At 51.3% G+C, this 27,463-nt stretch overlaps 12 protein-coding genes across 12 annotated transcripts; 3 read left to right on the forward strand and 9 right to left on the reverse strand.

The window, feature by feature from the left end:
* Positions 1–417: 417 nt before the first annotated feature.
* CORC01_01531 (FMN-dependent dehydrogenase) lies at positions 418–1,664 on the reverse strand (the record flags this gene model as incomplete). Its single annotated transcript, XM_022613185.1, has 2 exons — positions 418–1,444; positions 1,510–1,664. The coding sequence occupies 2 exons, from the start codon at positions 1,662–1,664 to the stop codon at positions 418–420; spliced, it is 1,182 nt and encodes a 393-aa protein (XP_022480284.1).
* Positions 1,665–3,353: 1,689 nt separating this feature from the next.
* CORC01_01532 (uncharacterized protein) lies at positions 3,354–4,297 on the forward strand (the record flags this gene model as incomplete). Its single annotated transcript, XM_022613186.1, has 3 exons — positions 3,354–3,414; positions 3,475–3,796; positions 3,865–4,297. 3 exons carry the CDS (start codon positions 3,354–3,356, stop codon positions 4,295–4,297), a joined length of 816 nt encoding a protein of 271 aa, XP_022480285.1.
* Positions 4,298–5,215: 918 nt separating this feature from the next.
* On the reverse strand, positions 5,216–6,772 carry CORC01_01533 (uncharacterized protein; the record flags this gene model as incomplete). Its single annotated transcript, XM_022613187.1, has 1 exon — positions 5,216–6,772. The coding sequence occupies one exon, from the start codon at positions 6,770–6,772 to the stop codon at positions 5,216–5,218; it is 1,557 nt and encodes a 518-aa protein (XP_022480286.1).
* A 375-nt stretch (positions 6,773–7,147) lies between these two features.
* Positions 7,148–7,360, reverse strand: CORC01_01534 (uncharacterized protein; the record flags this gene model as incomplete). Its single annotated transcript, XM_022613188.1, has 1 exon — positions 7,148–7,360. One exon carries the CDS (start codon positions 7,358–7,360, stop codon positions 7,148–7,150), a length of 213 nt encoding a protein of 70 aa, XP_022480287.1.
* A 1,771-nt stretch (positions 7,361–9,131) lies between these two features.
* Positions 9,132–9,707, reverse strand: CORC01_01535 (thioesterase superfamily protein; the record flags this gene model as incomplete). The annotated part of the gene is made up of 1 exon (XM_022613189.1): positions 9,132–9,707. One exon carries the CDS (start codon positions 9,705–9,707, stop codon positions 9,132–9,134), a length of 576 nt encoding a protein of 191 aa, XP_022480288.1.
* Positions 9,708–10,242: 535 nt separating this feature from the next.
* On the reverse strand, positions 10,243–11,634 carry CORC01_01536 (acyl-CoA dehydrogenase domain-containing protein; the record flags this gene model as incomplete). The annotated part of the gene is made up of 1 exon (XM_022613190.1): positions 10,243–11,634. The coding sequence occupies one exon, from the start codon at positions 11,632–11,634 to the stop codon at positions 10,243–10,245; it is 1,392 nt and encodes a 463-aa protein (XP_022480289.1).
* A 709-nt stretch (positions 11,635–12,343) lies between these two features.
* CORC01_01537 (AMP-dependent synthetase/ligase) lies at positions 12,344–13,704 on the reverse strand (the record flags this gene model as incomplete). The annotated part of the gene is made up of 2 exons (XM_022613191.1): positions 12,344–13,410; positions 13,461–13,704. 2 exons carry the CDS (start codon positions 13,702–13,704, stop codon positions 12,344–12,346), a joined length of 1,311 nt encoding a protein of 436 aa, XP_022480290.1.
* Positions 13,705–15,691: 1,987 nt separating this feature from the next.
* CORC01_01538 (fatty acid desaturase) lies at positions 15,692–17,109 on the forward strand (the record flags this gene model as incomplete). The annotated part of the gene is made up of 4 exons (XM_022613192.1): positions 15,692–15,742; positions 15,823–16,615; positions 16,711–16,879; positions 16,935–17,109. The coding sequence occupies 4 exons, from the start codon at positions 15,692–15,694 to the stop codon at positions 17,107–17,109; spliced, it is 1,188 nt and encodes a 395-aa protein (XP_022480291.1).
* A 1,076-nt stretch (positions 17,110–18,185) lies between these two features.
* On the forward strand, positions 18,186–20,027 carry CORC01_01539 (cytochrome P450 3A9; the record flags this gene model as incomplete). The annotated part of the gene is made up of 6 exons (XM_022613193.1): positions 18,186–18,538; positions 18,626–18,817; positions 18,879–19,011; positions 19,083–19,705; positions 19,761–19,814; positions 19,874–20,027. 6 exons carry the CDS (start codon positions 18,186–18,188, stop codon positions 20,025–20,027), a joined length of 1,509 nt encoding a protein of 502 aa, XP_022480292.1.
* A 4,423-nt stretch (positions 20,028–24,450) lies between these two features.
* CORC01_01540 (2OG-Fe(II)oxygenase) lies at positions 24,451–25,167 on the reverse strand (the record flags this gene model as incomplete). Its single annotated transcript, XM_022613194.1, has 1 exon — positions 24,451–25,167. One exon carries the CDS (start codon positions 25,165–25,167, stop codon positions 24,451–24,453), a length of 717 nt encoding a protein of 238 aa, XP_022480293.1.
* A 1,021-nt stretch (positions 25,168–26,188) lies between these two features.
* CORC01_01541 (uncharacterized protein) lies at positions 26,189–26,404 on the reverse strand (the record flags this gene model as incomplete). Its single annotated transcript, XM_022613195.1, has 1 exon — positions 26,189–26,404. A coding segment is annotated over one exon (216 nt), but the record flags the coding sequence as incomplete, so codon positions are not given.
* A 184-nt stretch (positions 26,405–26,588) lies between these two features.
* Positions 26,589–27,440, reverse strand: CORC01_01542 (uncharacterized protein; the record flags this gene model as incomplete). Its single annotated transcript, XM_022613196.1, has 1 exon — positions 26,589–27,440. The coding sequence occupies one exon, from the start codon at positions 27,438–27,440 to the stop codon at positions 26,589–26,591; it is 852 nt and encodes a 283-aa protein (XP_022480295.1).
* Between the last annotated feature and the right edge of the window lie 23 nt (positions 27,441–27,463).

Raw genomic sequence — 27,463 nt, forward strand, 5'->3', positions numbered from 1 at the left:
TGACAGGGCGTCGCCGAAGCACATGAACTCGCAAGGCAGCTCTTGATCCGCTGTAAAAGCCTAACGTGGCGAAGACACCAGCGTACTACTCTTGGTTCGGACCAGGTAAAGCAAGCTTGGTAACGCACCTCCATGAAGTCGGAGCGGCTTTGAAAGTGTGCGTTAAGGGAAGTTGCTGCAAGTGTCAGCACTGGCTACTAAAATCCGGCAGGACATAGGGCCTAGACTGAACTGGATTTTTGCACAGGAGCCGGGGCTTCAGGCGTATGCGACCCCCGTGCCGGATGAAAATTGACTGTTCAGATTTATTCTAATGTCTATAACAAGGCTTAGCGAGAAAGCATTCGTAATACAGTCCAAGACTAGCGCAGTCCATGTAGGCCCCGACAACCCACCCGAAGCATGAAATGCCATCATCTACAACTTCGCGACTCCAAACCCGTTCTGCTTAGCCCGTCCGAGCAGACCTCGTGAGATGTCCTTTAGTTTTGGTGTTCCCATGAGCGCCATTGCCCTCGTCAACTCTCTCTCGAGGATATTGAGAACGCCCTCGACTCCCTTCTGACCATCCCACGCCAATCCCCACAACGCAGTCCTGCCAATGAGAACGAGGTCGGCGCCGAGGGCAAGGGCTTTGAACACATCAGTTCCCCGCGTGATGCCACCATCAACAATCACCGGGATCCTGCCTCGCACGGCATCTGTGATCTCAGGCAACGCTTCGATAGTCGACGGTACGCCATCAAGTTGGCGGCCACCGTGGTTCGACACAACAATGGCGTCTACACCAGCCTCTACCGATCTCTGAGCATCTTCTGCCGTTAAGATGCCCTTGAGGACAATCTTCATCTTGGTTTGCGACCGTAGCCAAGGAATGACCTCGTTCCACTCCAAGCTGGCGTTGACGAGATGATCGTGGTTCTCTTCTTGGATCTTCTTGTACTCCGCCATTGTCTTGGCACGCAAGAGCAGGCCGGCTGTGGAAATGGCGCCCGACTTGCGCGACTCCACGTTGGCCATTGCGATTCCCGGTGGCAGCTCCAGCGGCGTTCTCCGTTCTTGCAAGCGGTTGCCCAAGATTACTGTGTCGACAGTCAGGACGAGGGCCTCGTAGCCTGCGTTCTCGGCCCTCTTGATCAGCTTTGCCGTGAGGTCGCGGCTGCCGAGAAAGTAGAGCTGGAACCAGGGACGAGGGTAATCGGGGCCGCGCTGAGGGATCGCTGCGGAGACATCTTCGAGGGACGTTGTCGCGTTGCTTGACAGCGTGAGGTTGGTTCCGAGGTTGAATGCGGCGCGGGCGACGTCGAGCTCACCCTCTCCGCCGACGAGTTTTTGGTAGGCGCTCGGGGCGATGGCGATGGGGATAGCGTAGCGTTTGCCAAAAATGGTGGTCGAGGTATCAATGTCGCTCACGTTGCGGAGCATTTGAGGTCGGAGGAGGATGCTGCACGCGACAACCGATGGTCAGAATGCTAATCAGCCAGGAAAATTCTAGGGGATGCGGCCCACTCATTGAAGGCTTCATGATTGCGCGCAAGTGTGTACTCGTCATCGGCGCCGGTCTGGTAGTAATCCCATACTGGCTTGGCGAGCTTCTCCTTCGCAATCTTGTGGACGTCGGCGATGTTCACCGGCTCCGGGTTTGGCTCTTTAATAAGGGTCATTGTGCCTGGACAACTACGTTTTCTTGGTGGTGCTGACTAGCAAAGACAGGGTCTTGGGCAAGAGCTTATGGTCGTCGAAGATCAAGCAAGGACAGCCCGATCTGCCTCAGAAGATGGGCCATGGAGCTTTATCCAGTTGGCCGAGGTACGGTCCGATCTCGGGGCCACGATGGATCGCGTCACTCGGTGCAAGCTCCGTATCCGCCCGGCGGTCTCATGAACCGCTGCAAGTTGCTCAATCCATTCGAGAGCGGATGAACTAACCTCAACCGTGACCCGTCAGAACGGATCGGTACCAAACAGGAGGAAGTTTGTGCTTCAGCATTCGTATTGGAGCTTGATTTAACGTCATACTTGCTCAGCATTGGCGAATTAACCCTGCCTGTCATGGAGCTTTCCTTGCTAGAGGATAGCTGCTTGTGGGTGTGGGTTCATTGGTCCTCTCGGGATTTTAGCCTCTCTTGGAGTCTGGAGTCGAGACCCCAACAATCCCTTTCTCGTCTGTGCTCAGAAGCCCATATCCATCCAGAAACTTTATTAGAGCCTGGGATCGAGTCCCCAACATCTCAAGCTCCTGATCAAAGCGGAGTAGGAGGACGTCCTCCCAGAAATCTATGTGTGTCTCACTCTTGGGGGCCGAGTGCCCGAATGACTCTTTTCGCGATAGCAATACAACTCTTACTAGGCTCGTTCCCCTCGATCGCGGGGGATCCAGCAATGCTGATCAAGTAGCACCGCCGCCCGCGTCATGTCCTTGAATCTGTGGCATCTTGCGGACCAAAGCTGGGATTCGAAACCTACTTGTTCAATGTGTTTTTCATGTTATAATATAGGTGTAAAAGGTGTTCCAGTGAAAAATACAATCTGGCATTATTGCCTAGGCTGTCATCGGAATTTAAGTATCTCAAAGGTCCAGTCTGCAGCCTACATTCTCGAAGGTGCCATCCAAGTCTAACGGAAGCGGATACCAATGCTACACTCGGAGGTAAGAAAGCTTTCCTCCGCACGAAGTCAGAGACCCAAAGACTTACAAATGACTTACCCCATCTTCCCAGAACAATCGAAGTATTCGGTTTGAATTGGTGAGACCTTGTGCGACGGGCTCCAAATTGTGGTGTGTAATTGTACATGTAGCCACCGCCCTGGAAGCGAAATCTCCATGGCCAATGATATTTAGATCCAAGCTAACAAGGAAGCAGATTTCAAATCAACCTACTCCAAGCTACTTCTGGCTCTTCCATGGTCGGACGTAGTTGTTCGGGACAGGTACGTCGTGCAAGCCTCAAAACTAAGCTTAGCTAAATGTTGCAATACTTGGGGAAGCTCTCTGCTCCTCCGCGCCGGACAAGCTGCCGGTGTAAGCGGGGACCTGGTATAGGCTGGAGCCACGTCGTAAGCAGCCTGAGTCGCGACCGTGCCGAAACCGAATAAGCGCTAAACTTCAGAGAGTCGCCTATCTCCAGTCCCCGTCGTCATAGAACCCGGTGGAGAAGCATTTGTCAGCCCAATCAAATTAGCAATACCCTTCTCAACTTCACATTCCTAGGAGTTGTCTCGGCGATTGCAACATCGCGGATCCTATATATACTGTGCTCCTTTGCAACCCAGGCTGCCAACACTTTTCTAAGCTACCGTCACAATCAACTCCACTTTCAATTTGATCTCATCGCCCATACTCGCCTATTCACAATGGCTGCAGCACGTCCCACAGGTCTCATCGCCAAGAAGGGCATTGAGCTCTTGACTTTCGGTAAGGCCTGCATGCGAGACACTATAAATAGGTTATAGAGACCATGCTAATCAATTGTAGGCACTCCGAACGGCTACAAGGCCAGCATCATCTTGGAAGAGCTGAAGGAAGCTTACGGGCTCCCTTTTGTGGTCCAGAGCATCAACATCATGCAAAACATCCAGAAGGAGCCGTGGTTCACATCGCTCAACCCCAATGGCCGCATCCCTGTCATCGTGGACCATGACAACGAGCAGCTTGCTGTATTTGAGGGCAATGCTATCCTCAGCTATCTGACGCGGAAGTACGATACTGAGCACAAGTTCTCATTCGCCTTCTCAGACAACGACTATACGCGAGCTGAATCTTGGGTTGGCTGGCAACACGGTGGACTGGGTCCCATGTGAGTTCGCCCCATTCCTTTTAGATACAGCTTCAGATCAAAGACGTTAATGGCCGTCTTTCAATCAGGCAAGGTCAAGCGAACCACTTTGTCAGATTCTCCAAAGAGAGAATCCCTTACCCTACGCAGCGCTACGTCGGCGAGACGGAGAGACTCTTTGGCGTCTTGAACACGCACCTCGCCGAGCGGGACTTTGTCGTTGGCCCAGACCGCGGGCGGTACAGCATCGCTGATATCTCAATGATCGGATGGGTTCAGGGAGCCCCCATGGCCGGTGTGGATATTTACCAGTTCCCGAACGTCAAGGCTTGGTTGGACAGGTGCTATGAGAGGCCTGCTGTTCAGAGAGGCATTCAGATCCCCAGTTCTCCATACATGTCCATCGCTAGTATGGAGCAAAGATTGAAGGAGGAGAAGGATCTTGTCGAGAGTGAAGCCGAAGTCAGGAAGCAGGTTGACGATGCTAAGAAGGCTTACGGATACGTTTACACGTCGCCATAGATATATGAGGAAAAAATGTAGGCCGTCTTTGACCTTTGTATCGTAGGAAGTGTTGGGTAAGACTTTTGTAATAGGAAAGGACTAGTCACCAGGAGGGTACTTCGAATAGACGAAAAGACTGTCCAGGCATAATCCCCAACCCGTCGTTCTGGCCTCGGCGGCCTCTGGGCTTTACGAAAGTACATGTATACTTAGCCAGTAAACCCTCCCAAATATTTAGGGACCCTTTTCTGTTGAATTCTAAATTCTATGAGAAAATAGACTGTCGGGCTGGCGGCAATTCGGTGGAAGTAATATTAAAGGAAACTACATCATGGCGATGGGATTGGAAACCAAGTTCCCTGAGAAAGTCCGATTCCGACCGCTCAAATTACAGGGGTTCCAGATCCAGGCCAGAAGGCGCATTGTTTATGTGGATACCTTGATCCACGACAGAGTTTGTGGCTGGAATGACAAAAGCAGGTACATCGATGCAAACTTGTCCGGTTGAGGCCTGATAGACCTTGATCACTCATCAACCAAGGTCATTATCTACCTTCCACTGCTACCAACGCTTCGGGTCGTGGCTCAGCTTCAAGTTCAAAGAAGTACAATAGAGATGGAAACGTACGTGGAATCGTCTTAGATTCAAAAAAATAACTCGGATCCTGACACGCAACGAGTGATTCATGCTAACTTGCCGATTTGAGATGACTTCATGAGACGTGAGCTTTGGACTGGTTCATCAAATATATATGAAAGTCCGGAGGGGAGATGTTATACTTGGCAGGTGGATTCCATCATCAGCGCCATTATGCTGAGCAAAGAAGGAAAGCGCCGAAAACGAAGCTACATGTCTCCAACCCGTCCCGACGTGTCGGTTGCTGCTAACCGACGTGTATTCAACCAATCTTAGTCTACCCCGCTCAGAACGTCTCATTAACTAAACAAATCTTTCCACATTTCCTTGAAGCCATAGTGGGGAGCCCTTGAATCGTATATCCTGGCCGATTTTCCCTCCTTGCTAAACCGGTCAAAGATTGTGACTTGGCCGCCCCCTGCTGCTTCAAATAACGTCTTTGTTGGCCTGGTGGCTCTCTCCCTGATAGTCTCCGCCACCAAAGGCGCGACATCCGCGTAGCAGGCCTTGAGTTCGCGCTCGAGCGAAAAATATGGTTTCTTGGCCAGCTCTGGCGCCATGAGGTTGTAAGAACGTGCGATCGCGTTGAGATTGTCGACGGCGAGCGTCATGTACGAACTTTCAGTTGCTAGCCAGTCAGAATCGCGAAAGGGTTGTACCAGAGGCCGAGCAGGCTCCGTCGATCTCGTCTCAGGTGTGGATTTGCCAGCGTTGTTGTCCTCTGCTGCCTGTTGACGCACCTTTGCCATCACAGGATCGTTCGTCACATTGGTGGGCACCGAGATGCTTTCGCTGTTTCTCTTGCGCGGATTATGGCGTTCCTCTGCGCGGGCATAGTCCTCGGCCAATTGCATCTTCTCCTCCAAGCTACCACCTTTAGACGAGATCATCCTCGCCACGTGCCTCCTCCAATCGTTGCGCAACCTCGCTCTAAACACACCAGCAGTCTTTGCCAGCTCTTGCTGCTTCTCTATCCACGGAGGAACAATCTCCTGCCTCTTGATCATCTTATTCATTATGTACTCGGTGGTGTCGATGAAGGGGTTGTCGGCTCTTGCGTCTCGTTCAACCCCTTTGCCACGAGGAATGTTCTTGAACTGCCCACGAGCAATCGCATCCTCTATTCTCTCGTTGGCCAGTGACTCGAGCCCTGATATTGTATTCGGTACGGCGCGAGCCGCTGCTCCAAACCGGTCGCGGAGCTCCTTTCTAAACTCTTCGCGTTCCTTGGCGCTCTGCCCGCTCTGATCCTTGAAACCCAGCCCAGTATACGTCGAGGCTTTTTCGCGAGCGTTGGCAGCCCGCTGGCTAGGGTGAAGCTTTGGATCCTGTCGTATACGCATATCCACGGGCGGGATCTGGAACTGGCCCCTCAGCTCGGGCTTGAGAGGCTTCTTCGCATCGTTGAGCATGCGCAGGACCGTATCGGACTGCGATTCGTCACCCGTCCAAGCCTGCGCAGCGGCCATTGAGCGCGTTCCCTCGCCCGCTGACGTGGGCATTTCGGCCTCTGCGAAGGCGGATGCGTATTGGGATCGGAACCTGGCGGTTTCGACCTTGTCGAGAAGCATCTGCTTCAGCTCTTCAGAGAATCCAGCGTCTTCGACAGCTTGACGCCCGCGCCGGCCACCCGTCAAAAGAGCTTCCTCTGTAGCTTCCTCGAGCTTGCGCGACATGGCGCCCTTCTCTTTTTCTGGCGTGTCCTTTCTGTGATCAGGTTTCGGGGCTTCGGAAGCTTCGGGGGACCGGTCGGACGTATAGAGTCGGCATCTCGCTGGTGTGTGGTGTTTGGTGCGCCAATTGGATAGGAGATGGCGTCCGCAGGCCAGCGGCGTTCGCAAAGTTCTAGTCGCCATGTTCAAGATTCCAGTCCTCGGTCGGCTTCGGAGGAGTGAACATGGTTGAGAGGGCGGGAGGATGGTCGCGAGGGTGTCAGGAATTGCCTTTCGCTTCGTGATGTCAACGAAAGGAAGAAAGTGGCGATTGCCGGAGTTAAGCACGGGCCAACTACCGAGCAGCCGATGGGTCCACCTTTCTACGGAGCATGATCGGGCTGGATCCATATTTCGGCCGGCAGGGACGGCGCTGACGCCGAAGTTTCTTCCAATCAGAACAAGCTTCTCTTCAGTGGAGATTTAAGGCAGTCAGTGGATGAACCGCCTTAATACTATGTCATGCGAATATTGAAAATCAGTCTCTTCAGGTGGCCATCCACTTGACGGATTAAACCATTAAGTACACCAAAAATGTGTCCATCTGGACGTTGAAGCTCTCACAGCACTCTTGTCTCTTATTCTCAAATGCGTCAAACATGGGCTTCGTGGTTTCACCCGGGGTCTTCTCTTATCTATTGACCCTTCGCTGGTCAACCTCGTCGGTGAATTCGTCCACCGGCATTCCAATAGCATCGCTGTTTTCCAAGTTTGGCTGATTCTTTGCATCATGCAGCTCCGTCTGGACAGCAGGCGGGTAAACTTCAATAATTTCCATCTTTGCTTCAGTTGCGATCTGAGTGCTAGGATGAAGCCATGAATGGCAGCATTTGAGCTGCTATAGTCTGGTTGGAGCACAGTTTCGTCAGGATGAGGCCGAGTTGTGAAGTCGTATGCAGCAGAGCTGTCTACTTATCTAGCTTTGAGAGGTGGGGTAGGAAGGCTTTGGTCAAATTAACGTGGGAGAGTTAGTTAGCCGGTAGCTCGTCGTGGATAATGTCCAAGCTGAGAGCTTTCGGCTTGGTAAAATCGATACCTCGCTGAAGTCCGGCGTTCAAGAAGACGCAATCGAGACCTGGTTACTCCTTGATGATGGAGACAACGAATTTTGGGATCTTTGATACAGATTCGGTCACATTCTCGGCAAAGTCGTTGCAATAAAATGCGGAATTACCAATTTGCTTAATCTACCTTGGGAATATCCATGACAGCTGCTCCAGCCTTGTTGGTGCCGTACTTGGTGACGAAGTGGTCGAGGTTTCCCTTTCTTCTGTCGACCGCAATGGCAAAAGGCCTATTCTGTACGAGTTTGTCCGCCAAGGCTGCAGAGATTTCTGATGTCGCTCCGACTTGTAAAACTTTCTGGTAGGACAGAGACATGGTGATTGAAAGAGGAAAGTCTGGATCCGGATTTGATGCGTGAGGTGTGTGGCTGAGACAAGTGATTGATATCTTCGTGGCCTATCATGCTTCAGACTGGGCTTAGGGCTACACTATTGCAGCACTTTATACTCGCTCATCTAAATCTTCTAAGAGTAAGGTAACTACATATAACCTCAGATGATTCCACAACATTTGTAAGCTTGTACTAGATCTATCAGCGCCAACCCTGCACGTAGAGTGAGGAGTCTACTAGAACCCTATCAAGAAGATTTTGGGCTGATCATGTAGATGAACCGGTCCGCTGGTGGTAGTGCGAGCTGTTTCAGTTCCCCTCCAGGTCCGACATCTCTGCCAGTCAGAGGTTCACAATCAGGCAGCTCGGATTCCCCCACACCACGCTATAAATTTGAATAGAGCGGTGGCCACCACCAGTGTCACTACGATTGGATAGAGACGTCATGTCGTTAGCTTTTCCCAGCCTGGTGAATGTAGTAAATCATTCCACGACACGCCTATTTCGCGCTGTGGCAGGTGAACTGTGATTCGTGTCGGTTTCCAGCCTCACTCTGCCGCAGCTTACTGATATCTGCTTCGGCGAACCACAATTTTCTAGTGTATACATCGCATTGCGGCGTAATTGATAGGATTTCCTACAATACTGCTAAGTCGGCAACCAGAAGAGGATAAATGAGATGCGAGCCTATAGCATCCCAACCAAGTAAGTAGTATGCTTACGTTGTTATAGTGTCAAATTTCAAGTTAGACCTATAGTAGAGGTTCGACAACACACACATATACGCACACATATCCTACAGTCTGCGGCCGTCTGCGGCCAGCAACTGATTCAAAACTAACTTATATTCTAAGCCAGCCAGCCTCACAAAAGTGAATTGATTAGCAGCAGGACTTGTGTTATGTATCCACACCTGACACAATATCTGCAAGCAATTCTAAGGTAGTTCAAGTCTCTTTTGACACCTGGTTCCATACCATGTCGAGTTTCCATGAGGACCGATAAGCGTTCGATGCCCTGATGTGAAAAATCATGTTTCAAGTCATCGGCTATGTGTTTAATCCTTTAGAACCTCCAATTTAATCATATTGTCCAAAGCCTTACAAGTCATAACTTGTTCGTGATTGAGATGTACAGAACCTCCGCTGTTGCCAGCACCTTGCCATTCTCATCCTCTACTTGCGCAGCAACGAAGTGTTTCCGGCCCTCGACCTTGGCTATCCTGGACCTCACTAAGACTGTTCCCGGCGCCGGAACGGGCCCGCGAAATGATGTGTTCAAGTACCCGGTTCTGAAGTCTTTGTTGGGCTCGGCTCCTGTCGGTCTCTGTGCGACAATGTGTATACCCGTGACTTCGTCCAGCACCAAGGCAACGACACCTCCGTGTGCCGTATCGGGAAACCCAATCGTGCCATGGTCGAAGGTGATGAGGGAGCACAACTCATCGACTTTCCAATCGGGGCCCTGCGGCTTTGGGTGTATGATCAACCATGCTTTGATGGTTTCTGGTGTGTTGAGAGTCCCGCCAACGTATGAGTTTTCTCTTGTCGGGAGGACTGTTCTGTTTTGGGAGACTTGGACTACGTGGGAGGCAGTGTCGGATTGGCTGAGGATTTTTGCGCACCATGGGATGGACGCGAAGTGCTTGTAATCTGGATGCAACTTGACATTGTCGCCAGTCATGGTGGGCGAGTCGACAGCTGGGCGATAAGCTGAGCGCGAAAGGTTGATGGCAGGATTGCAATTCCGACGTGAGGGGACCGATCCCGGTACCTCGGATTCGGATAGTTGAGGTGGGTCTTACGACGCACCCGAGGTAGTTGAACTTGAGCGGAAACTAGCGCAGGGGTTGGATGGCCCCGTCAAGTCCTCGGAAGTTGCCAAGCTGAGAGAATGCAAGTTGAAGCTTATCCACGTAGTAGAGCTAGGACTTAAGGCGTGAAGCTTTTCGGGCATTATTTCTGCATTTCATTCTACAGGCTCTCAGTGACAGATCAGACGACACGTGGACGCCCCGTCCGCTAGCGCCCTTGACTCGCACCGCAATCATGCCATGCTACCGAGCATCAAACCTTCGCGGAAAACGGCTACAGAAAGTTCACGTTCTAGACAACCGCAGCAGTCATACAAATCATGAAGAAGACGGGCCAATGCTACAAAGACCGGGTTTAGGCTTGTTGCATTTTCTGGATTTCCGTGGCCGGATCCAGGCCTTGGCTTAGAGTCTTGCGCCTCGATCGGAAACTCGCTTGTGTTCCTCGCGCCATGCGAGATCGCTCAGGATCTCCTCGCTACCACCCCCAATGATTTTCAAGCGGAGATCCCGAGAAATTTGCTCCGTCATGGTCACCCCCTTTTCGAAGCCTAACCCGCCGTGTACCTGCTGACTCTCTCTAACGGCTTGCTCAACGACCCTGCCACCTTGGATCTTCGCCAGCGCGATTCTGCTCGCGACATCTTTCGTTTGCCAGCCGTGGATATAAATGTGATATGCAATCTGCTCCAGCCATGCCCAGTGGCCCTCAATCTCGTGGGCAAGCGTCGTGAGCTTATGCCGGATGATCTGGTTGGAGGCGAGAGGCTTCCCAAAGGTCTCTCGATCATGTGCGTGCTGTAGTGCCTCGGAAAGACATATACGAGCTTGTCTGTTGCAGTCAACCGTGAGGATGAAACGCTCCTTGTTGAAATTGCGCATGATGATGGGAAACGCCCGGTTCTCTTCGCCCAGCAGGTGGTCAGTCGGGACCATTACGTCTTCCAACACAACCCAAGACGAACCACCGGCGTTGTGACCAGAATTATGGATCTTCCTCATCGTGATTCCCGGTAGGTTGAGAGGCACGACCAACAGTGAGATACCGCTCCGCCCTGGCTCACCCGTTCGGATAGCGGTGGTCATGTGTGTTGCCCAAGGTGCCCCCGTAACCCACTTCTTGCGGGCGTTGACGATGTAATGGGTGCCATCCGCGGTCTTCTCCGCAGTGGCTCGGATGGCGCTCACGTCGCTGCCGGCTGTCGGCTCGGTGATGGCAAGGCAGAAGCTGGTTTCCCAGGTAAATAGTCCAGGAAGCCATCGTCTCTTCTGCTCCTCGGTACCCGCAGCCAAGATGGGCGGCGCGCCCACATTCGAAGCTCCTGCTAAAGCGAGAGGAACCCCACTGGGTATGCGGGCCATCTCGTCCATCAGAATCAGCTCATGGAAGACGTCCAGCTCATCAAAGGGGATGCCTGCGATAGTCATGAGCTCCCTGGGCCGGTACTCTTTGGGAACGTCGAGGAAAGCAAGACCGGACTTGGCAAACTTCAACCTCGCTGATAGAGGGGCTCTCCCGGCTGCCTCCCATTCTTGCGCGTGGGGAAGCAAGTGCGTGTCGACAAAGTCCCGCACATAAGCTTGGAACTGCCGGTGAGAGTCATTGTAGTAGGGACTTTTGAGGGCATGGAACCACGCCGGTTCGCCCCATCTGTAACTCGTGTTAGATGGTAACTCGGGTAGAGGGGGAGAGGACTGGAGGGAGGGATCGGGGTAGTACGGAGTGAGTACGCCTATCGCCTTGTGTTCGTTGCCAGGACCGGCCTGCCTTGATCTATGAGCGGCTGTCTCGGGCATGTTGCGATTTCGTTACTAGTTTTGCTGCACAACGCAACCGTCGTTGTGGGGATTTAGTGATGATTGGGGATCTGTGTGCGTGGGGCATGAGGCTAACAATCGAATTGGAGCTGGTCCTTGAGAGAACTTGGGGGTACTTTTGTTGAAATTTCAGGCGGGGGATATGGCGCGGGAGATGAGGTTGCAGCCAAAGGACTTTTATGCTATAAACTTTGCCATTGCAGAGGAGCACTTTCACGTGAAGTTTGTGTCAGACCTGACCAGTTCATTTGTTCAAGTTGGCGCGAGTCAAGTCAGCAGAGAATACATGTAACACGATTACTCTATTCAGCCGCTTCCGCTGGGCTCCGCTTTATCTAAAGAGGTGTTGGTCCGTTCATCCGGGGGTGCAGAGAGACAACCCACGGGGTCCTTACAAAGTCCGGGGCTCTGGATCCAATTCCGTACTAGGCGTCTATAAGCCCCAAGCAAGAGCGCATGCCTGGCGTGATTTACGACCAATGCATCGCAACGAGGGAAAAAGCTTGTTTCAATGACAATCCCAGTTATCCGGATGTGGAGAGCCCACGACTCGTTGTGTTCTAGGGGACCCTTTGACGACAAGGGAGATCCTCCAGTTCCTTTAGGCTTTGGTGCAACAATGTACTCTGTCAATGTACTATATCCTACTTGGCAAGTCTTATGATTGTATCATTGACTAAACGCTAAGCTACAAAGTAGTCGACCGAAGATCCTGTACTTCGACTATCTTTCCACTTCTTGGGTTGACAGCAAGTTCCTGCACGGTGACAAACTTAATCCGTAACGGGTTGATAAGGTCCTTCTCTACGTGTTCCCGAAACATGGGCCGCATCATGCCCAGCTTTTCTCCCAGTTCTGCCTGCAGCTGCAAACTCTCCTCATCGGTAGCCGGCGTAAAGGCGACGTTCAGGGTCAAAAGATCTTTTCTGTCTTCTCTCGTGACGATGGCTTGCAAGCGCCCGACCGGACGGTCTCCGAGGACCGTGGAAACGATCCGTCGGAGGTCCAGAAAGTCGACGGAAACAGGGCCGAGGCGGATGGCCGTGCGGTCCCTGTCGAGGACGCGGAAGAGGCCTAGACCTGGGTCAACCCACGCGGCCCGATCGCCAGACGGGTATCGAACGATGGGCATCAGCTTGCGCTCCAGGTTTGTCACGACCAGGCTACCCACCTCCCCTGGGGCAGTTGTGACCTCACCGTCTTCGGTGATGATCTCCACGATTATGTTGGGGTCGTTGACTTCGTGGAGCCTGGGGTCGTTTGTGTAATGCTCTTGCTTCGGCGGCAACCCGATGACGCCGCAGTCCATAGATCCGTAGACAAGTGACCTGATAGTTGCGTTTGGGAAGGCGGCTTTCAGTAACCGGGCCTGATCGTCGTAGAATGCCTCGCCCGAAAAGAGCAGCAAGCGAACATAAGGGAGCGTCTTCCCACTAACGAGTATGCATTCTGAGAGTTGCGACATGGTAGTCACCGTAGCGAGGACGACTGTTGCTTCAAACTCAACAATCTGTCTCTCCATGGACTCCAAAGAAACGTGTCCAGCCACGGGAAGCTGAATAGCGCCGCTTGGAAGATAATAGACAGAGAGGATGTGCAACAAGAAGCTACCATAGAGATCACCGGCGTAGAATAGGTTGGCAACCATGTCTTCTTCACCGACTCCGCAGCGTTCCAAGCTCTCTGCTAGTTGAGTCGAGACGCCATGGAGTTCCTTCTGGCTGTAAAACGACACTTTGGGATGTGCGGTTGTGCCTGAGAAAGGGTTCAGCTGGTGCTTGAAATGGCTGTTGGGAATGACTCACCTCCAGTTTTGAAAACAATGCCATCCTTTTGCTTTGATGTGACAACCTTACTATTCCGACATGTGTTTGATGCCCAGAAAGACTCATGGTCTACAATGGGCAAGTCCGTCAAAGACACTGACTGATCTTCAAGAGTCTCACCCAACTTCCAGAACTGGGCGTAATACGGAGAATTCAATTTCACAAACTTAATGAAGTCTGCGAGATTTCTGGACGTGCTCCTGTTGTCTATGGAGAGCGTCATGATGTTGATGTTGATGGTGCATCTGAATTCTGCGATGCTGCGGGTTCAATTCCAATTGCGAGCTTCAAATTATAAGTACGCAATGAGAACGCGTAGGCAGCGGCCACGCTGCGACTACCGCTCATATCTGCATCGTCGACATAAACCTCACCGATAAACGGAAAACGGCACGGCAACATCAACCTCTCGGGGTTGGTTACTCCCTAGATCCTCGCCGTCGGGTCTCCCTCTTGCACATCTTGCAAGTCCCACATTGCGTCCTCAATGTAGACTCGATGTAGATCAAATAAAGTTTGGCCTTGCGGGGGGTCACGACGGCTTTGAATGAGGCAGGAGTTGCCAAATGAATAGTGCTTGGAATGTGAACGCAAGGGAAAGGGTTGCATCGAAATCCCGAGTCTCGGACCTCTGTTATCTCTGCGCATTTCTAGAATCCAAAACGAAGCCATTTAAGCTTTCGCGACTGCTTCCGTCCAACGGTGCGAATACTCGCAATCTGAACAGGACGTGCGCCGAGGCTTCCGCTAACATTACCTTGCGCTCAGGCCTGGCGTCGCTAGATTGACAAAGATCCTAGATTGTGGCTGGCAATGCAAGCAATGCTCAGCCACGGAGCTGGTCGAACTGGTTCGGTAAGCTCAAAAGGGGGCGCATTGGCACATGTCAAAGATCAAAGGGATACGTCCCTTTCTCCCGCAATCCTTCCCCCCTCTTTCCGTAAAGCCCCGAGTGGGACGCGACGTTACCGCACGGTCCCTTGCTTTGAACACTTGGGGGCGGCCTCTGAGTCTGGGCAATGAGGGGAGGGGGACTGGAGAAGATGGAGATGTGTCCCGAGATACCGTCGTTTGGCCAATGGAGTTTGTCGAAATGCCACTTGTCAACAAACGGGTTTGCAGGGTCCTGCGTGGTTTTACCAACTTCTTCGTTGTCTTGGAACTCCACGTTAAACGAGATTCAAGCTCCAACACACACAGTGGGTGTCATTTCCCACAGCGAATCTGAGAACAAGGGGTGCAAAAGTGTTGGGGTTGAGAACCTTTGTGTGGGTTTTTCCAAGACTTCTGTTATCCGCACGTGGAACCGGACCCTTGGATTACTTTTACGACTAGGCCAGATTGCGTTTAGTTCTGTTTAAGCGACGGAATCTCTTCTTGAACGTGCTAGGATCTTGCAGCAGATTAGATCCGCGGTTCTCAACACCTGCCCCCCAGATACGGCGGCTCACCGCCCAGGGGCCAGGGCAACGCTAGATGCCTCTTTGATTGTTTCACTTTACGGCACGAGTACCGAGGGATCTGCTAGAACTGGAACTTCGGCCACGAGGCTGCAGTAGCGAGGGAGAGACTGAGACACTCTTCAACAGGCGCCGACTTGGCTTTGTGCTCGACGTGTGGCTGTCATCGTCTGTCATCATCGAGTCATGGAATACGCCCAGCCCGAGGCTCTGCGATGCTTTGGGGCAAGCCACAAGGTTAGACCTGGTGGCGAGTCACGTCTCGAGGCGGTCTCGAACAATTCCAAACACTGGACAATTGGCAACCGTAATCAAATTTTCTGCCGCCCATTCGCCAATGCATGTGGGCAAGGCAAGGTAACTTTGCAAGGGAAGGGGGAAAAGCAGTCCAGGCTGTTTGGACCCCTATTCCATGGATCGTCTCTCACCCTGGATAACGGCCCACCTTTAATTGCTGCCGCTCCTGAGAAGAAAAATGGGACAAGGAGACACGTCTTGTTGGCGGTCTGCTACCCGTGTCCCTTGTGAAGTCTGAACCTTTTTGTCTTTTTCCTAACCTCGGGCACCCGAGAAAATTTCACCCTTTTCCCCCGTCCTCTTAGCTTCAGCTTCTTTCTGGTCGATTTCTTTACTCATCCATAATACGTGCGGCCCTGAGTTTATTGTCCCTTCCCTTTCGTTCATCTCATATCCATTGAGCAATATAGAGGGTGATCCCAAACAAATCTGGTTTGCACCTTATTACAGACAATGGCGACCAAACGTGCCTCGACTACCGTGGTGGTCGAGAAACCCCAGCAGGTTAGTAATCGGCAAACACCGTCCCGAATCGCCGCCATCGATCTCGGTGAACGATCATCGATCACTGACCGTCCTCACAGAAGACCAATGAGCCTGTCTTCCCTGACATTCAGACCATCAGAGATGCCATCCCGGCTCACTGCTTTGAGCCTTCGCTCGTGACGTCCTACTACTATGTCGTCCGTGACCTCACCATGGTCGCCGGCCTCGTCTGGGCCGCTCTTACCTACATCCCCGCCATCCAGGATCCCATCCTGCGCGCCACGGCTTGGATGGTCTACGGCTTCGTCCAGGGTCTTATCTGTACTGGTGTCTGGATTCTCGGCCACGAGTGCGGCCACGGCGCCTTCTCCAAGAGCGACAAGGTGAACAACATCACCGGCTGGGCCCTTCACTCCTTCCTCCTCGTTCCCTACTTCTCATGGAAGTTCTCTCACCATCGCCACCACCGCTTCACCGGCCACATGAAGAAGGATATGGCCTTCGTCCCCGCCACTGAGCCCAAGCCCTCCAAGAAACCCTTGTTCGGAAGCATCGACGTCCACGAGCTCTTCGAGGACACCCCCATTGCCCAGGCCTTCAACCTGCTCACCCACCAGCTCTTCGGGTGGCAGGCGTACCTCTTCTTCAATGCCACGGCCGGCAAGGGTAGCTTGCAGCACGAGGTCAGCGGTCTCGGACGTTGGTTGGGCGTCAGCCACTTCAGCCCCACCAGTGCCGTCTTCCGTCCCAATGAGGCCATCTTCATCGCCATCTCTGATCTTGGTCTGGCCATCACCTTCTCCGCCCTGTATTATGCTTCCACCATCCTCGACGTCTCCACTGTCATGCTCCTCTACGCGGTCCCCTACTTCTGGGTCCACCACTGGCTCGGTACGCAACCCCTCCCCCTCATTTTTGATCCTTGAAGCTGGCCTTGAAGTTTCGTACGCAAATGTGTTTCCAATAGCGCTAAATTACCCCCTCAGTTGCCATCACCTACCTCCACCACAACCACCCTGAGGTCCACCACTACACCGAGGAGGGCTGGACCTTCGTCAAGGGTGCCATTGCCACCGTTGACCGCGAGTTCGGCTTCATTGGCAAGCATCTCTTCCACGGTATCATCGAGAAGCACGTTGTCCACCACCTTTTCCCGTAAGATTTACCCTCAGCCTCCAGAATCACCTGAACCTGTGCTAACTAGACCCAGTCGCATTCCTTTCTACAAGGCTGATGAGGCTACTGAGGCTATCAAGCCTATTCTCGGTGATCTGTACAACCACGATGACCGCAGCTTCCTGGGCCAGCTCTGGTCCGTTTTCGGCACGCTCAAGTACGTTGAGCATGACCCCAATTTCCCCGGTGCCATGAGATGGGCCAAATAGAGGGTGGTTGCTGTCAAAAACAACAAGGTATTCTTTAGACGGACATAAAGAGACATAGAGGACATAGACCAATTTTTGGACCTAAAGACCGCAGGATCAAAGCTTGATAGAGCGGGGGCGCGTATGGAGTTTGAGGCGAGGGAATAGACCAAAACTTCTAGACCAATGGCAGGGCCAAGGCTCAGAATTCTTTTGAAACTGTAACTCCACCATGAACATGGCACAGTCTTGGCGTTTCTAAAGGTGTGAAGTATTAGAATTAGGTTTCTCGAGTTGACAGGCAATCAGCTCCAGAGCTGCAAAGTAGTGAATAGCCGACCTTCACATTTCCAAATAACAATTGGCTTCGGATAAGGGTACCTACTGAAAATGAGTAATGTAGGAATTATACTCGGACAGAGTTTACACCAAACACATTAGGCTCGGGGCAGCAGTGCAACCCACCTCCCATGTTCCTGTTCAACTAGCTTGACACCCGGTTTCCAGCCAAGGGGGAGCCTAGTCAGTCATTGGATTGTCCCCTTCTGGACCTTCCGGTTCGCGCTTAGGCAATCTCTCGGATGTCACGTTGATCAACTTGCTTGTTCCCAGGCGAAAAGAAAAGCGGAAGAGCCCAGCTTACTGGGCCTCCCATCGTTTAGCTAATATAACAGAGTTTACACATGTTGAAACACTGCGCGCAGCATCTCGCAGCCTGTCAATGGCTGCTTTCGATTGAGTCGTGTAATTCAGAGCATCTATCTTACGCAAGCTCAGCCACGCTTAACGCACCCGGCTCTGGTCTGGGTTGGCTTGCGCGACTTTCAGCAGAAAGCCCTGGAGAGGACAAGGGTCGATCTAGATTACGGAACAGCTCTTGTAGAATTCGTTTGCGTTCGTCTCGTATCAACCCGAGAAGAGGGCCCCGGTCTTGCGTCGAAGGAATAATCAGTCACTTCCTGTAAAAGCCCTTGATGTTCTTTTGTGCCCTTGTTGACTCCAACTTGTTATCTCATCATTTATCAGTCACTCAAATCATCGAAAAAAGCATCGCAAGAGTCTTTGCCCTGATCAAGACGATCAACAACGGTGGCATCATGGCGTCGGCTTACATTCTCGCCGTCTACTTTGTTGTAATTGTCTTTGCCGGCCTTCAACTTAAACAGAAAGTCAAAGCCCTCAAGTCTCCTCTGAGGAAACTCCCTGGGCCATGGTACGCTCCTCTGACCACATTGCATCTGCGCTATCTCTTCTCAACCGGCACCATCTGGAAGTTAGTTGAGAGAAGCCACAACAAGTATGGGTCTATTGTTCGACTCGGTCCTCGACAAGTCTGGATCTCCGACAAAGAGGCTATGAAGGAGATTTTGATCAAGACGGATCTTCCCAAAGTTGCCATGTATGCTGAAATCTCCAGAGATAAATTCAGCCCCGGGCTGTTTGGAGAGATGTAAGTGTAATTTTTCCTGCCCACAAAGATACCTGCGACGTGAGCCTAACCCAACGTCTCTGCAAAAAGTCGCCAAGAGCCACACAGGCGCCTCAAGCGTTTCCTATCTCCGGCGTTCACGGTTAACTATATCGATAACCTCGAAACATTCTTTAAGAGCACCGTTCGTGATGTTCTCAACAAGTACCAGACCCATATCAAGGAAGACCCGGTGTACAATGCCAAAAACGGTATCGAGGTTGACCTGATGGATGACCTTCATAACGTGGCCCTTGACATGTAAGCCAACAATTCCGCAGATGCTTCGCATTGTCTTGAGTGGCTTCTAAATTGAACATAGCATGGGAGAGTGTTCATTCGGAAAGGGATTTGGCCAAACCAACCCCGACAGCTTAATCGAAGATGGGGTTGATGAACGGATTTGGAAGTCTATTCCTCGCTCGATTTTCGATGGCCTTAGCAAGCGGTACCAGGTAAGTTCATCCTTCATAGTGTAAGCGATTAAGACGTAAAGTTCACCCCTTGAATGCTAACTTTAACAAAGTCTGTCTATGTCAAAAAGTTCTTCCGCGCTCTGGGAATCGACCTGCAGTTCGACTGGCCCGCGGAGATGATCACAGCAATCGACGCCGTCGTCCAACGACGCAAGCGCACCTCCGACGTCGAGCGCCGAGATCTTCTCCAACACCTCATCGAAGAAGGCAAAAAGCCCGACACCGGCACCAGCATGTCCGCGCGCGATATTGTCGACCAAATGGCCGAAATCCTCCTCGCCGGCTCCGAGACCACCTCCGGGACCATTGGCTGCCTCTTCCTCGAACTCGCCCGCAACCCCGACGTCCGCGCAAAACTTTTGGACTCTCTCCCATCCAAGGGCTTCAACGATGAAATCGTTACCAGTAAATCGGTCCGCAACGAGGAGGAATACGAGTATCTTGAGGCGTGCATCAAGGAGAACCTGCGCCTGCACCCCATCGCGTCGGAGATGGGTCGGCGCACCGGCAATCAGTGGGTTAATCTCTGTGGCTATGACCTGCCCCCTCACACCGTTGTGTCGGCTTCATACCGTGATCTTCACCGCAATGAGGCCGTATGGCCCCAGGCGGAGCGGTTCTGGCCTGAGAGATGGCTGCCAGAAGACAAGAGAGATGGGGCTCCCGCACCGGAGTGAGTCGCCTTTCCAGAGAAATACTCTTCGTACAAGATTTGACAAGGTCTCTAGTATGGACGCCTATTACCCCTTTTCTGGAGGCAAGCATTCGTGCATTGGCATCAAGTAAGTCATTACAAAACGCTTTTCTACCTTGTTCAGCGGTTGTTCTAACGGAACTAAAGCTTTGCTTGGGCTGAGATGAGAATGGTTGCCGCCAATCTTCTACAAAGATTTGATGTGCTGGAAGTCCCCGGTCAACACATTGACTTCCGGCAATACATCACCATGCAGTTTGCAACAGGTCACTGGAAAGTTATTCTCAAGCCGAGAAACTAAGCATAAAATACAACCCGCGAGATATTATTGAAATTTTACGCTGAATCGTTTAGCAAGGAAGGCTTTTAGCATTTAAATTGGAAACCAAATCACAAATTTTCTTTCTGGGATAGAAAAAACATGCATGGAAACAAGTGGGATGAGATTTGCATTCAAGCAAGCGGTTGTGCCCTGGAACGAACGAGTCCAACGCTGCGATTCACAGAAAATTTGAGTTCGATACCAACAAGATTGAAAAGAATCGAGTCATTGCATTGAAATTGCCCAAGGACCGAAGAATCAATCAGTACACGTTTTGCAGAGCTTGGCTGAACCCCATTGTTAGTCGTGGTAACCACGGCCAAGAAGCTTTGTCTGACATACTGCAATGGCCAACACTCCCGCCGGATATATTGCATGAGCACATCGGATAAATTGTCGTAAGAGGAACTTGCAAGAGACCCTCATCCTGGTAATGACCACCAGGTTGACGATTTAAAGGGGTTTCTAGTAAACTACGTGGCGGGAAACCCCCGCTCATCACGTAGTAACCATGTTCCTTACTGCAACAAAATGCATGTGAAAAGCTTATTTGCGAAGGAGTGAAGAAAGTGCGAGGGATTGTTTCCGCTGTCAAGCCGACGGACCGACGTTGGCATCTCACTACCTAGCCAACCCGGCTAATATATCACAAGGCATAGAGCAATTGAATAGCACCAAAAAGTTTGACTCATGGTTGCAGTGGGGTAATTTAAGCGACATATATTGATCGAAGCAAGAGGTCGCCCCCGTGGGAGGCGGGGGGGCTGGAGAAAGCTCGTTGGCTTGGTCTAGCCGATATCTTCTAGGCACGGGGTTTCCCACTCAGTGCGGGAGACGAGCTCGAGGAGCTCGGAAGTTGGGAGGGGCTTCGGCATCGATACGGGCCAGACGAGACAGTTTAACCCGCAGCAAAACGGCTGTATCGCTACAGTGTGGTTGGTTGTGCATTGTGTCACAAGGGCACGGTGTATATGGCGTTAATTGCTGCCCGCAATTAACGGCGCCGTTTTTGCGACACATTGTGATCCCAGGATGATTGATTGAGGATGACCGAGCCATTCGCTTTTCCTTCTCACCTTGGTTAGTATGAAGAAGGGGTCTTGCTACGGGCCGAAGACAGAACTTGGAGGACAACAGCACCAGTAACAAAGAGTCATAGTCTCATCTTATCTTCTGAATAGCCTAGCATTCTACCTTTTACCATGTTTGAGGAGTTTAGCCGGGCAAGAAACATTGCGGCTGTATGTCTTTAATATAGACATGGAGCTGAGCGAGTAGGCATATGAGTGCGTAGTTACCCCACGCAAACAATCATGTGTTCAGACACTTTGAGTCCCGGCAGAGTCTGCGGCTGAAATGAACTCGATTGGGGAAGTAGAATGAGCTTTCAGTGACTGAGGTGTAGTCTGTGTTAGGGTCAGATTCAATATTTCCGTCCTTTTTTGGGTGACTTATTTCGCAAGATTGGCTTGTCAACAACTTAAAAATTCAATGTGATGGCCGCGGACCAGTTGTCAATGATGTGGTACCGAACTACGCGATCAGCAAACCAAATTAGTTTTCCTTTAAAGATCTAAATATCCTTGGTTCATCAAATTCTTCTGAGTTTGGAGTACAACGCCGAACTCTGCGAGACCAGGGCTAGATCACAGATTCACCGTCTAGAGAAGCCACGTACATGTCTTATCGCCGAAAATGAGTGCGCATGAGTAAGAAAACGATCATATTAAAAACAAGCTCCTCCACATCATATTGTATCAAAAAGCTAGGTATCAAGCGGAAGGCATATATAACAGTAAGTGGCTTGATCAAGCTAAGCCAACCCCTTAAGCGGGATCACGGATTTATACGCCGTACGGACCGAACCCACAGAGCGGTCGTTCCATGGTGAGCGGTGTCCGGTGGCAATATGCCGGGCGGCGCCACATGCGGCGCTGCGACATATTGTGATACCAAGCACAGAGGCTAAGTGCTAAATCTTCAATGTTAACACAGGACTCTTTCCAGTCAATTATGCTCCGGACTGTGGACAAAGCACATCGTGAATTAATGGAAGCCGCATGTGTCCCGACGTGCGTGTCATTTGCAGAAGAAAATCGACCAATGTTCTGACCAACTGAGATATCTCACCTTTATCCCATTTCATGTCTCAACAGAGGTACACATGACGCAATATGAATGGCGTTGTGCCAAGACACTTGGAGCGCCAGATAGCTTCGGCAATGTGCCTGCCTAGTACGCTATTGCTATGTAAATGATGCTCATCTTAGGGTATTGGTAAGATTGAATTAGTATCAAGGATAGCCATTAAGAAGCGCTGGCCTCGTGGTTCTCTACAAAATCAAGTACCGATGAAGCAGCTCAAGATTTTGACTTTGTTTGTTTAAGCACACTCACGTTGAGCCACTGCAAAACACACTTAATGTCTTTAAGAGCAATTCTAATGACCGATTTATTTGAAGAAGGGGTCGTTGCAGTCAACAATGCCTTTGACAAAGCGAAGGGCGTCAAAACACCTCCAAGATTAGTTCATGTTAGTCCCAGCCAGACTTTAAGTTGGTTTTACGCACACTTTACACACTTTGACAAACACAGCCCCATTTTGCCTCAGCCGACATTCGAACTTTCGTCTATCCCATATAGGTAGACGTCCTCTACGGAACAAAGGCTGGTCGTTTGACATGAAATCACAAATCCTTTACCTCTGTCTATGCTCGCCATTGGTGGGTGTATTGCCTCAGAGAATGGTTCCGCCTCAAACGCCTACGAAGCTTCCTGCAATCTCCTAGCTCAGTTATGTACCAGTTTTATTTAATATTGACGTCTTTTGTCTAATAGCGACATGTTCGATCTGATATTCACGTCCTTGATCCATCTTGTCTTCGGTATGAGCAAGATCTCTTACAAAGCTCCATCTCGGAGTTCCAGCCAATACAGACTGCCCTATTGTATATTAAACTCGGAGCATTTTCAGACAAGTCTCGATACGCGCGGCAGGCATAGCGACCGTTTTCACTAGTAACAGACGTGAGTTAAACACATTTTCCTTCGCCAGTTCTCAATCCCCCCATTAGCTATGCTGATACTCCGAAGTTCCTGCGCGCGCTGGAAATCCAAGTTCGTGAGGCTTAACTAACTTAAGACTCCGACTGGAAAGACGAAATCTTCATAGAGACGCTGAGCAGTTCCGTGACACTTTGACTCTCCGCTTAGGAAGAACCCTATTTAGCAAGAGTACACTATACTAGGCTTACTAGCTAGATTTTCATTCTGAACGTAGCTATACCAATTCATGACCTAGAGTTGACCTGCATCGCTGCACCTTAAGTCACAGCAAAGATGATCATCCTCTCGAACGACAATCTCTGGTGAGCACCGCTAGCCGAAGGCTGGACTCACAAGAAAGACTGGCAGGTGTATAAGCCAGTCACTGCAGCCGAAACCTCGAGACGAGCATTATTGTGACAGAGAGCACTACTCTCTCGGAATAGTTCCCATCCTTGATCTGGCATTCTGTGCTAGGATGGGGCGGAGCCTCCAAGGTTGGGAGAATCTTTAGCGAAGTCACTCACATCCTGAAATTACATCCAGTCAACAAAGTGATCCATTGATGCCGGGGAGTCTACATCTGTTGGGTTCTGCATACCATAACACACTATTTAATAATCACAATCGTTGATGGTGTAGATATAAGAGCCCTGTGAGCTTAGTTATAAATATTCTTACAAAGAAAAAGGCTAAAAAGATATTCATTCATCTTTGTGCGTATCTATTTATAATAAGAATCAAACCATATATCGCTGTCTTTACTTTGTACAGTAATATATACGGCGATTCTACACTACTCTCTGATCAGCTCGGTTGATAATATCGATTGGAATAAGTGTCTAGGCAAGATAATTAGCATGCCTAGTTTAAGTCTTGGCAGGTTTAATTACAACGAGTTTATTGATATAAGACGCGTGCTTGTTTGATATAGTCATGATATTGCCAGCACTCTTTACGCGCTTAAAGATTACTGGAGATCTCAGCCAAATGGTACAAAGGGTCTAAGGAACCCCCTGGGCCAACGTGAGCTTTGCACACCCGAGCAGTGTGAAGAATTGAGACTGAATTTGATCCGTTTCTTTGGAAGCTGTCACTCACCACGGGTCCATAGGCCTGCTCTCTCAGATTGAGGGCACACGGCGCCAAGGGTTATAAGCCTGCTGGAAGCGTCGAACCCATGGCGCCGAGGATGTACTGCCTGAAGAGTGTCAATGATGCGTACCGATGGTTCTTTACTGTAAAACGATAACTCAGGTTCGCTCTGTCCTCGGCCCCGAGGTGTCTGTGACCTCGGGGGTACGTAGAAATAGGCCACATAATTTCACCTTGGACATTGATGTAGATAGGCTTCCAATTATGTCATGTGGCCTTCGTCTCCTATACTGCTCTCTTCACCCACAACGACATCCTCATCGCCTTTCTTCCAACGATACTCCCTCTCGATACCTAATTCCCTCTGCGCCGTATCACAGAGCGTTGCGTTCCCGCAACCGCATATGGCCGGTTCCCTGATCCATCGATATGTAATGCTCCACCGATCTCCCCTCTTCCGCACCGTGCCATCGGGTAACGTGTCCGTCTTTCGCTTCCTGATGCCGTGCTTCCAGTGCAGTCTCGAGTCCCCGGACATCTGCAACATGCTCCTAGGCGTGAGGTCGACCTCCACCGTCCTCCCTTCCCCGCCCTCGTCCGGTGGTAACGCGAATTGCATCATAACGGGCGATCCTAGTGACAGCGCATACAACTGATCATATGCGGAATGAGTGTCGACATGAGGTGGGATACCGGCACCAGGTGGATAGTGTTGGAGGCAAACTTGATCCGGTGGTCTGCCCTCGCGTGTGGGAATTAGCGGCTCCAGCCAGTCCGGGAAAGGGTTGAAGGGAATATTCGGATCTACGCCAAATGTTTTGTAGTCGAAGGTGTAGCCGTAATGTAAAGATAGCCGACCGGAGCGATCCGGCCATGATAGCTCGTTGCGGAAGACGTGTATCAACTTTTCCTCATGCTCGGCTGTTATGAAGCCGTCTTGCCAGAAGATACCCGATGGTTGAATGGGTAGTTCCTCCATCATGTATTGTGTGATACCATGAAAGTATTCTTGTTACAGGCCAGTGTCGGTGAAAATGATTTGTTGAAGCGTGTTAGGTGAGGTGATGTTGAATGTGAAATTGACTCAGCGGCAAAAGTCGTTCAGTGTGGCACCACCAAGGAGCCAAAGTGGGGCACTTGCGGGAAGAAAGGGCACCCACCCAGGGGAGAGAAAGCTAATCTCAAAGTTGACGTGCAGTCTCAAAGTTAAGTTCAAGTCATTCACCAAAGAATTGACGGAATTTCAAGGCATGAATTCAAGGTGAACTGTAGAGTTCAAATCAATGAGGCGCTTCTCATAGAATCCACCGAGGACGCCGCCATTCAAGGAGACAACAGTCACTACCTACCTACATCGCCAATTGCGACTTCACAACGTGCACTTCACAAAGGCCCTGATACTTTGCAACTTTGGCAGCCACTCCAGCTGTCATTTCTGAAAAGTCTGCTGTCTAAATAATGAAGATTTGGCATGAGATTTGCCTGGTGTCGCTGGTCTGAACGCCGACTGCAACTGTCACTGGCCTTGGATGCAGCGAGGTTTTTTTTTCCCCCGGGTGGCGGGGTTGAGAGAGTGGAATGTTAATGTTGCAGAACTGTCAACAGCTTGAACCCTGGATTTGGGAGCACTATTGAGTGAAGTGACAGAGCTAACTTCCAGTGTACAAATGTATCCGAGGGACTCAAAGATGATCTTTGATGAGACTTGGGTGACGAAATGATGAAAACCATACACACCGAGAAATTGTTCTCATGGAATCGCACAGACCTTGCGAGGTCCCATATCCCATGTCGTGGATGAAACAGTTCTGAGGCTTGATCTCCAGCAATGCCCCGCTAGACACGGCAGGCACACTATTCATCAAACATGAGATGAATGACGGGATGAACAACACACAAAAGCACAGATGGGGGATAGGAAGCATGGGAAGCTTCTATAGTTTTTAAAAGGATGAGTTTTTATGTCGCATTAAGCAGCAGACACTAGGTATATGTGTGGGTTAGGTAGGGGGGACTAGATTTATGTAACCGTTCCGTTGAACAAGGCGTCCCTTAAAACCAACCGTCTTGTTCGTCAACGCTTTTTCCCATATCCCGAGAATCTGCACAAATGTCCAAAGCAGAAAAGGCTGGTTGGTGGTGGGCGCCAGGTGGGGGGGCAATAGCAAAAGAAAAAGGCCGCACCAACCAAAACAAATATGCCCCGAAAAGAAAAGAGGTATCTCATGCGATGCGCCGTCAAGAAGCTCTGAAGATTAAGAAAACATCCATTACTGGGCTTCGTCATCGTGGCGGAATGAATGGGTTGTGTGAGATGACCCCCTTTCCCCGACGAAAAAAAACTCACCCCAGCACAGGAAAAGGCAGTACCAAGGACGAATCAGCGGAAACGCCGTTCGCTTAAGCATTGGGATTGAAATCGTCACCGAGGGTGACGTTCAGGTGGGCCGTGTAGTAACCCTTGCAGCCGACGCCATCAAGAGCCTCCATGCCGGGCATGTAGGCGCCCTCGTTGGTGCCGTCAGACTTGAGCCAGGAGCAGGTCTTGCCGTTGGCGGCGACCTTCATGCCGTAGTAGGGCATACCCTGGGAGCCGGCCACGAGGACGGAGGCGTCGGCGCCGGAGTTGCCGCCGTTGGGAGTGGAGGCCCAGTCGAACTCGAGCCAGGTGCCGGCGAACTGGCCAATGGGGGTCTTGGGGACCGTGGTGCCGGGGCCGAAGGCGCAAGAGCCCTGGGTGTTCTTGTCGAAGGCGACGTTCTTGGACTGGCCTTTCTTGATGGAGAAGGTGATTGCGGCAAACCAGCAGCCGTCGATCAGGCCCTTGGGGCCAATCTTGTTGAAGCACGAGCCGATGTAGTCGGCGTCGCTCGCGGTGAAGGTGGCGGTGTAGTTGTAGAGGGAGACGCTGGCGTCGTTGACGATCTGCATGTTGCAGCCCCAGTCGTCCTCGCTACCGGTGTTGCCAGCGTAGGCGATCTCGGCGATGGTGGCGCGCTTGCTCTTGGAGCCGCTGCAGAAGGGGACGTACTCGCCGCCGGCGGTGGAAGGGAGGGGGGTAGCGGCGACGACGGCCGATGAGGTGGAAGAGGGCGTCGGAGTGGGGAGGATGTTCTTGAAGAAGGTCAAGTCGCGCTCCTCGACGGCGTCAACGGTGCGGCGCTCGTGGAACTTCTGGTGGTTGTGTGCAGAAGGGTGGGCAGACACGCCGGTGAGGGCGGCCGCGAGGACAACGGCGTTGGCGAAGTGCATCTTGAACTGTCGGAGATCGTATA

Source organism: Colletotrichum orchidophilum, assembly GCF_001831195.1.
Source record: "Colletotrichum orchidophilum strain IMI 309357 chromosome Unknown Scaffold_8.1, whole genome shotgun sequence".
NCBI classification, from domain to species: Eukaryota; Fungi; Ascomycota; class Sordariomycetes; order Glomerellales; family Glomerellaceae; genus Colletotrichum; species Colletotrichum orchidophilum.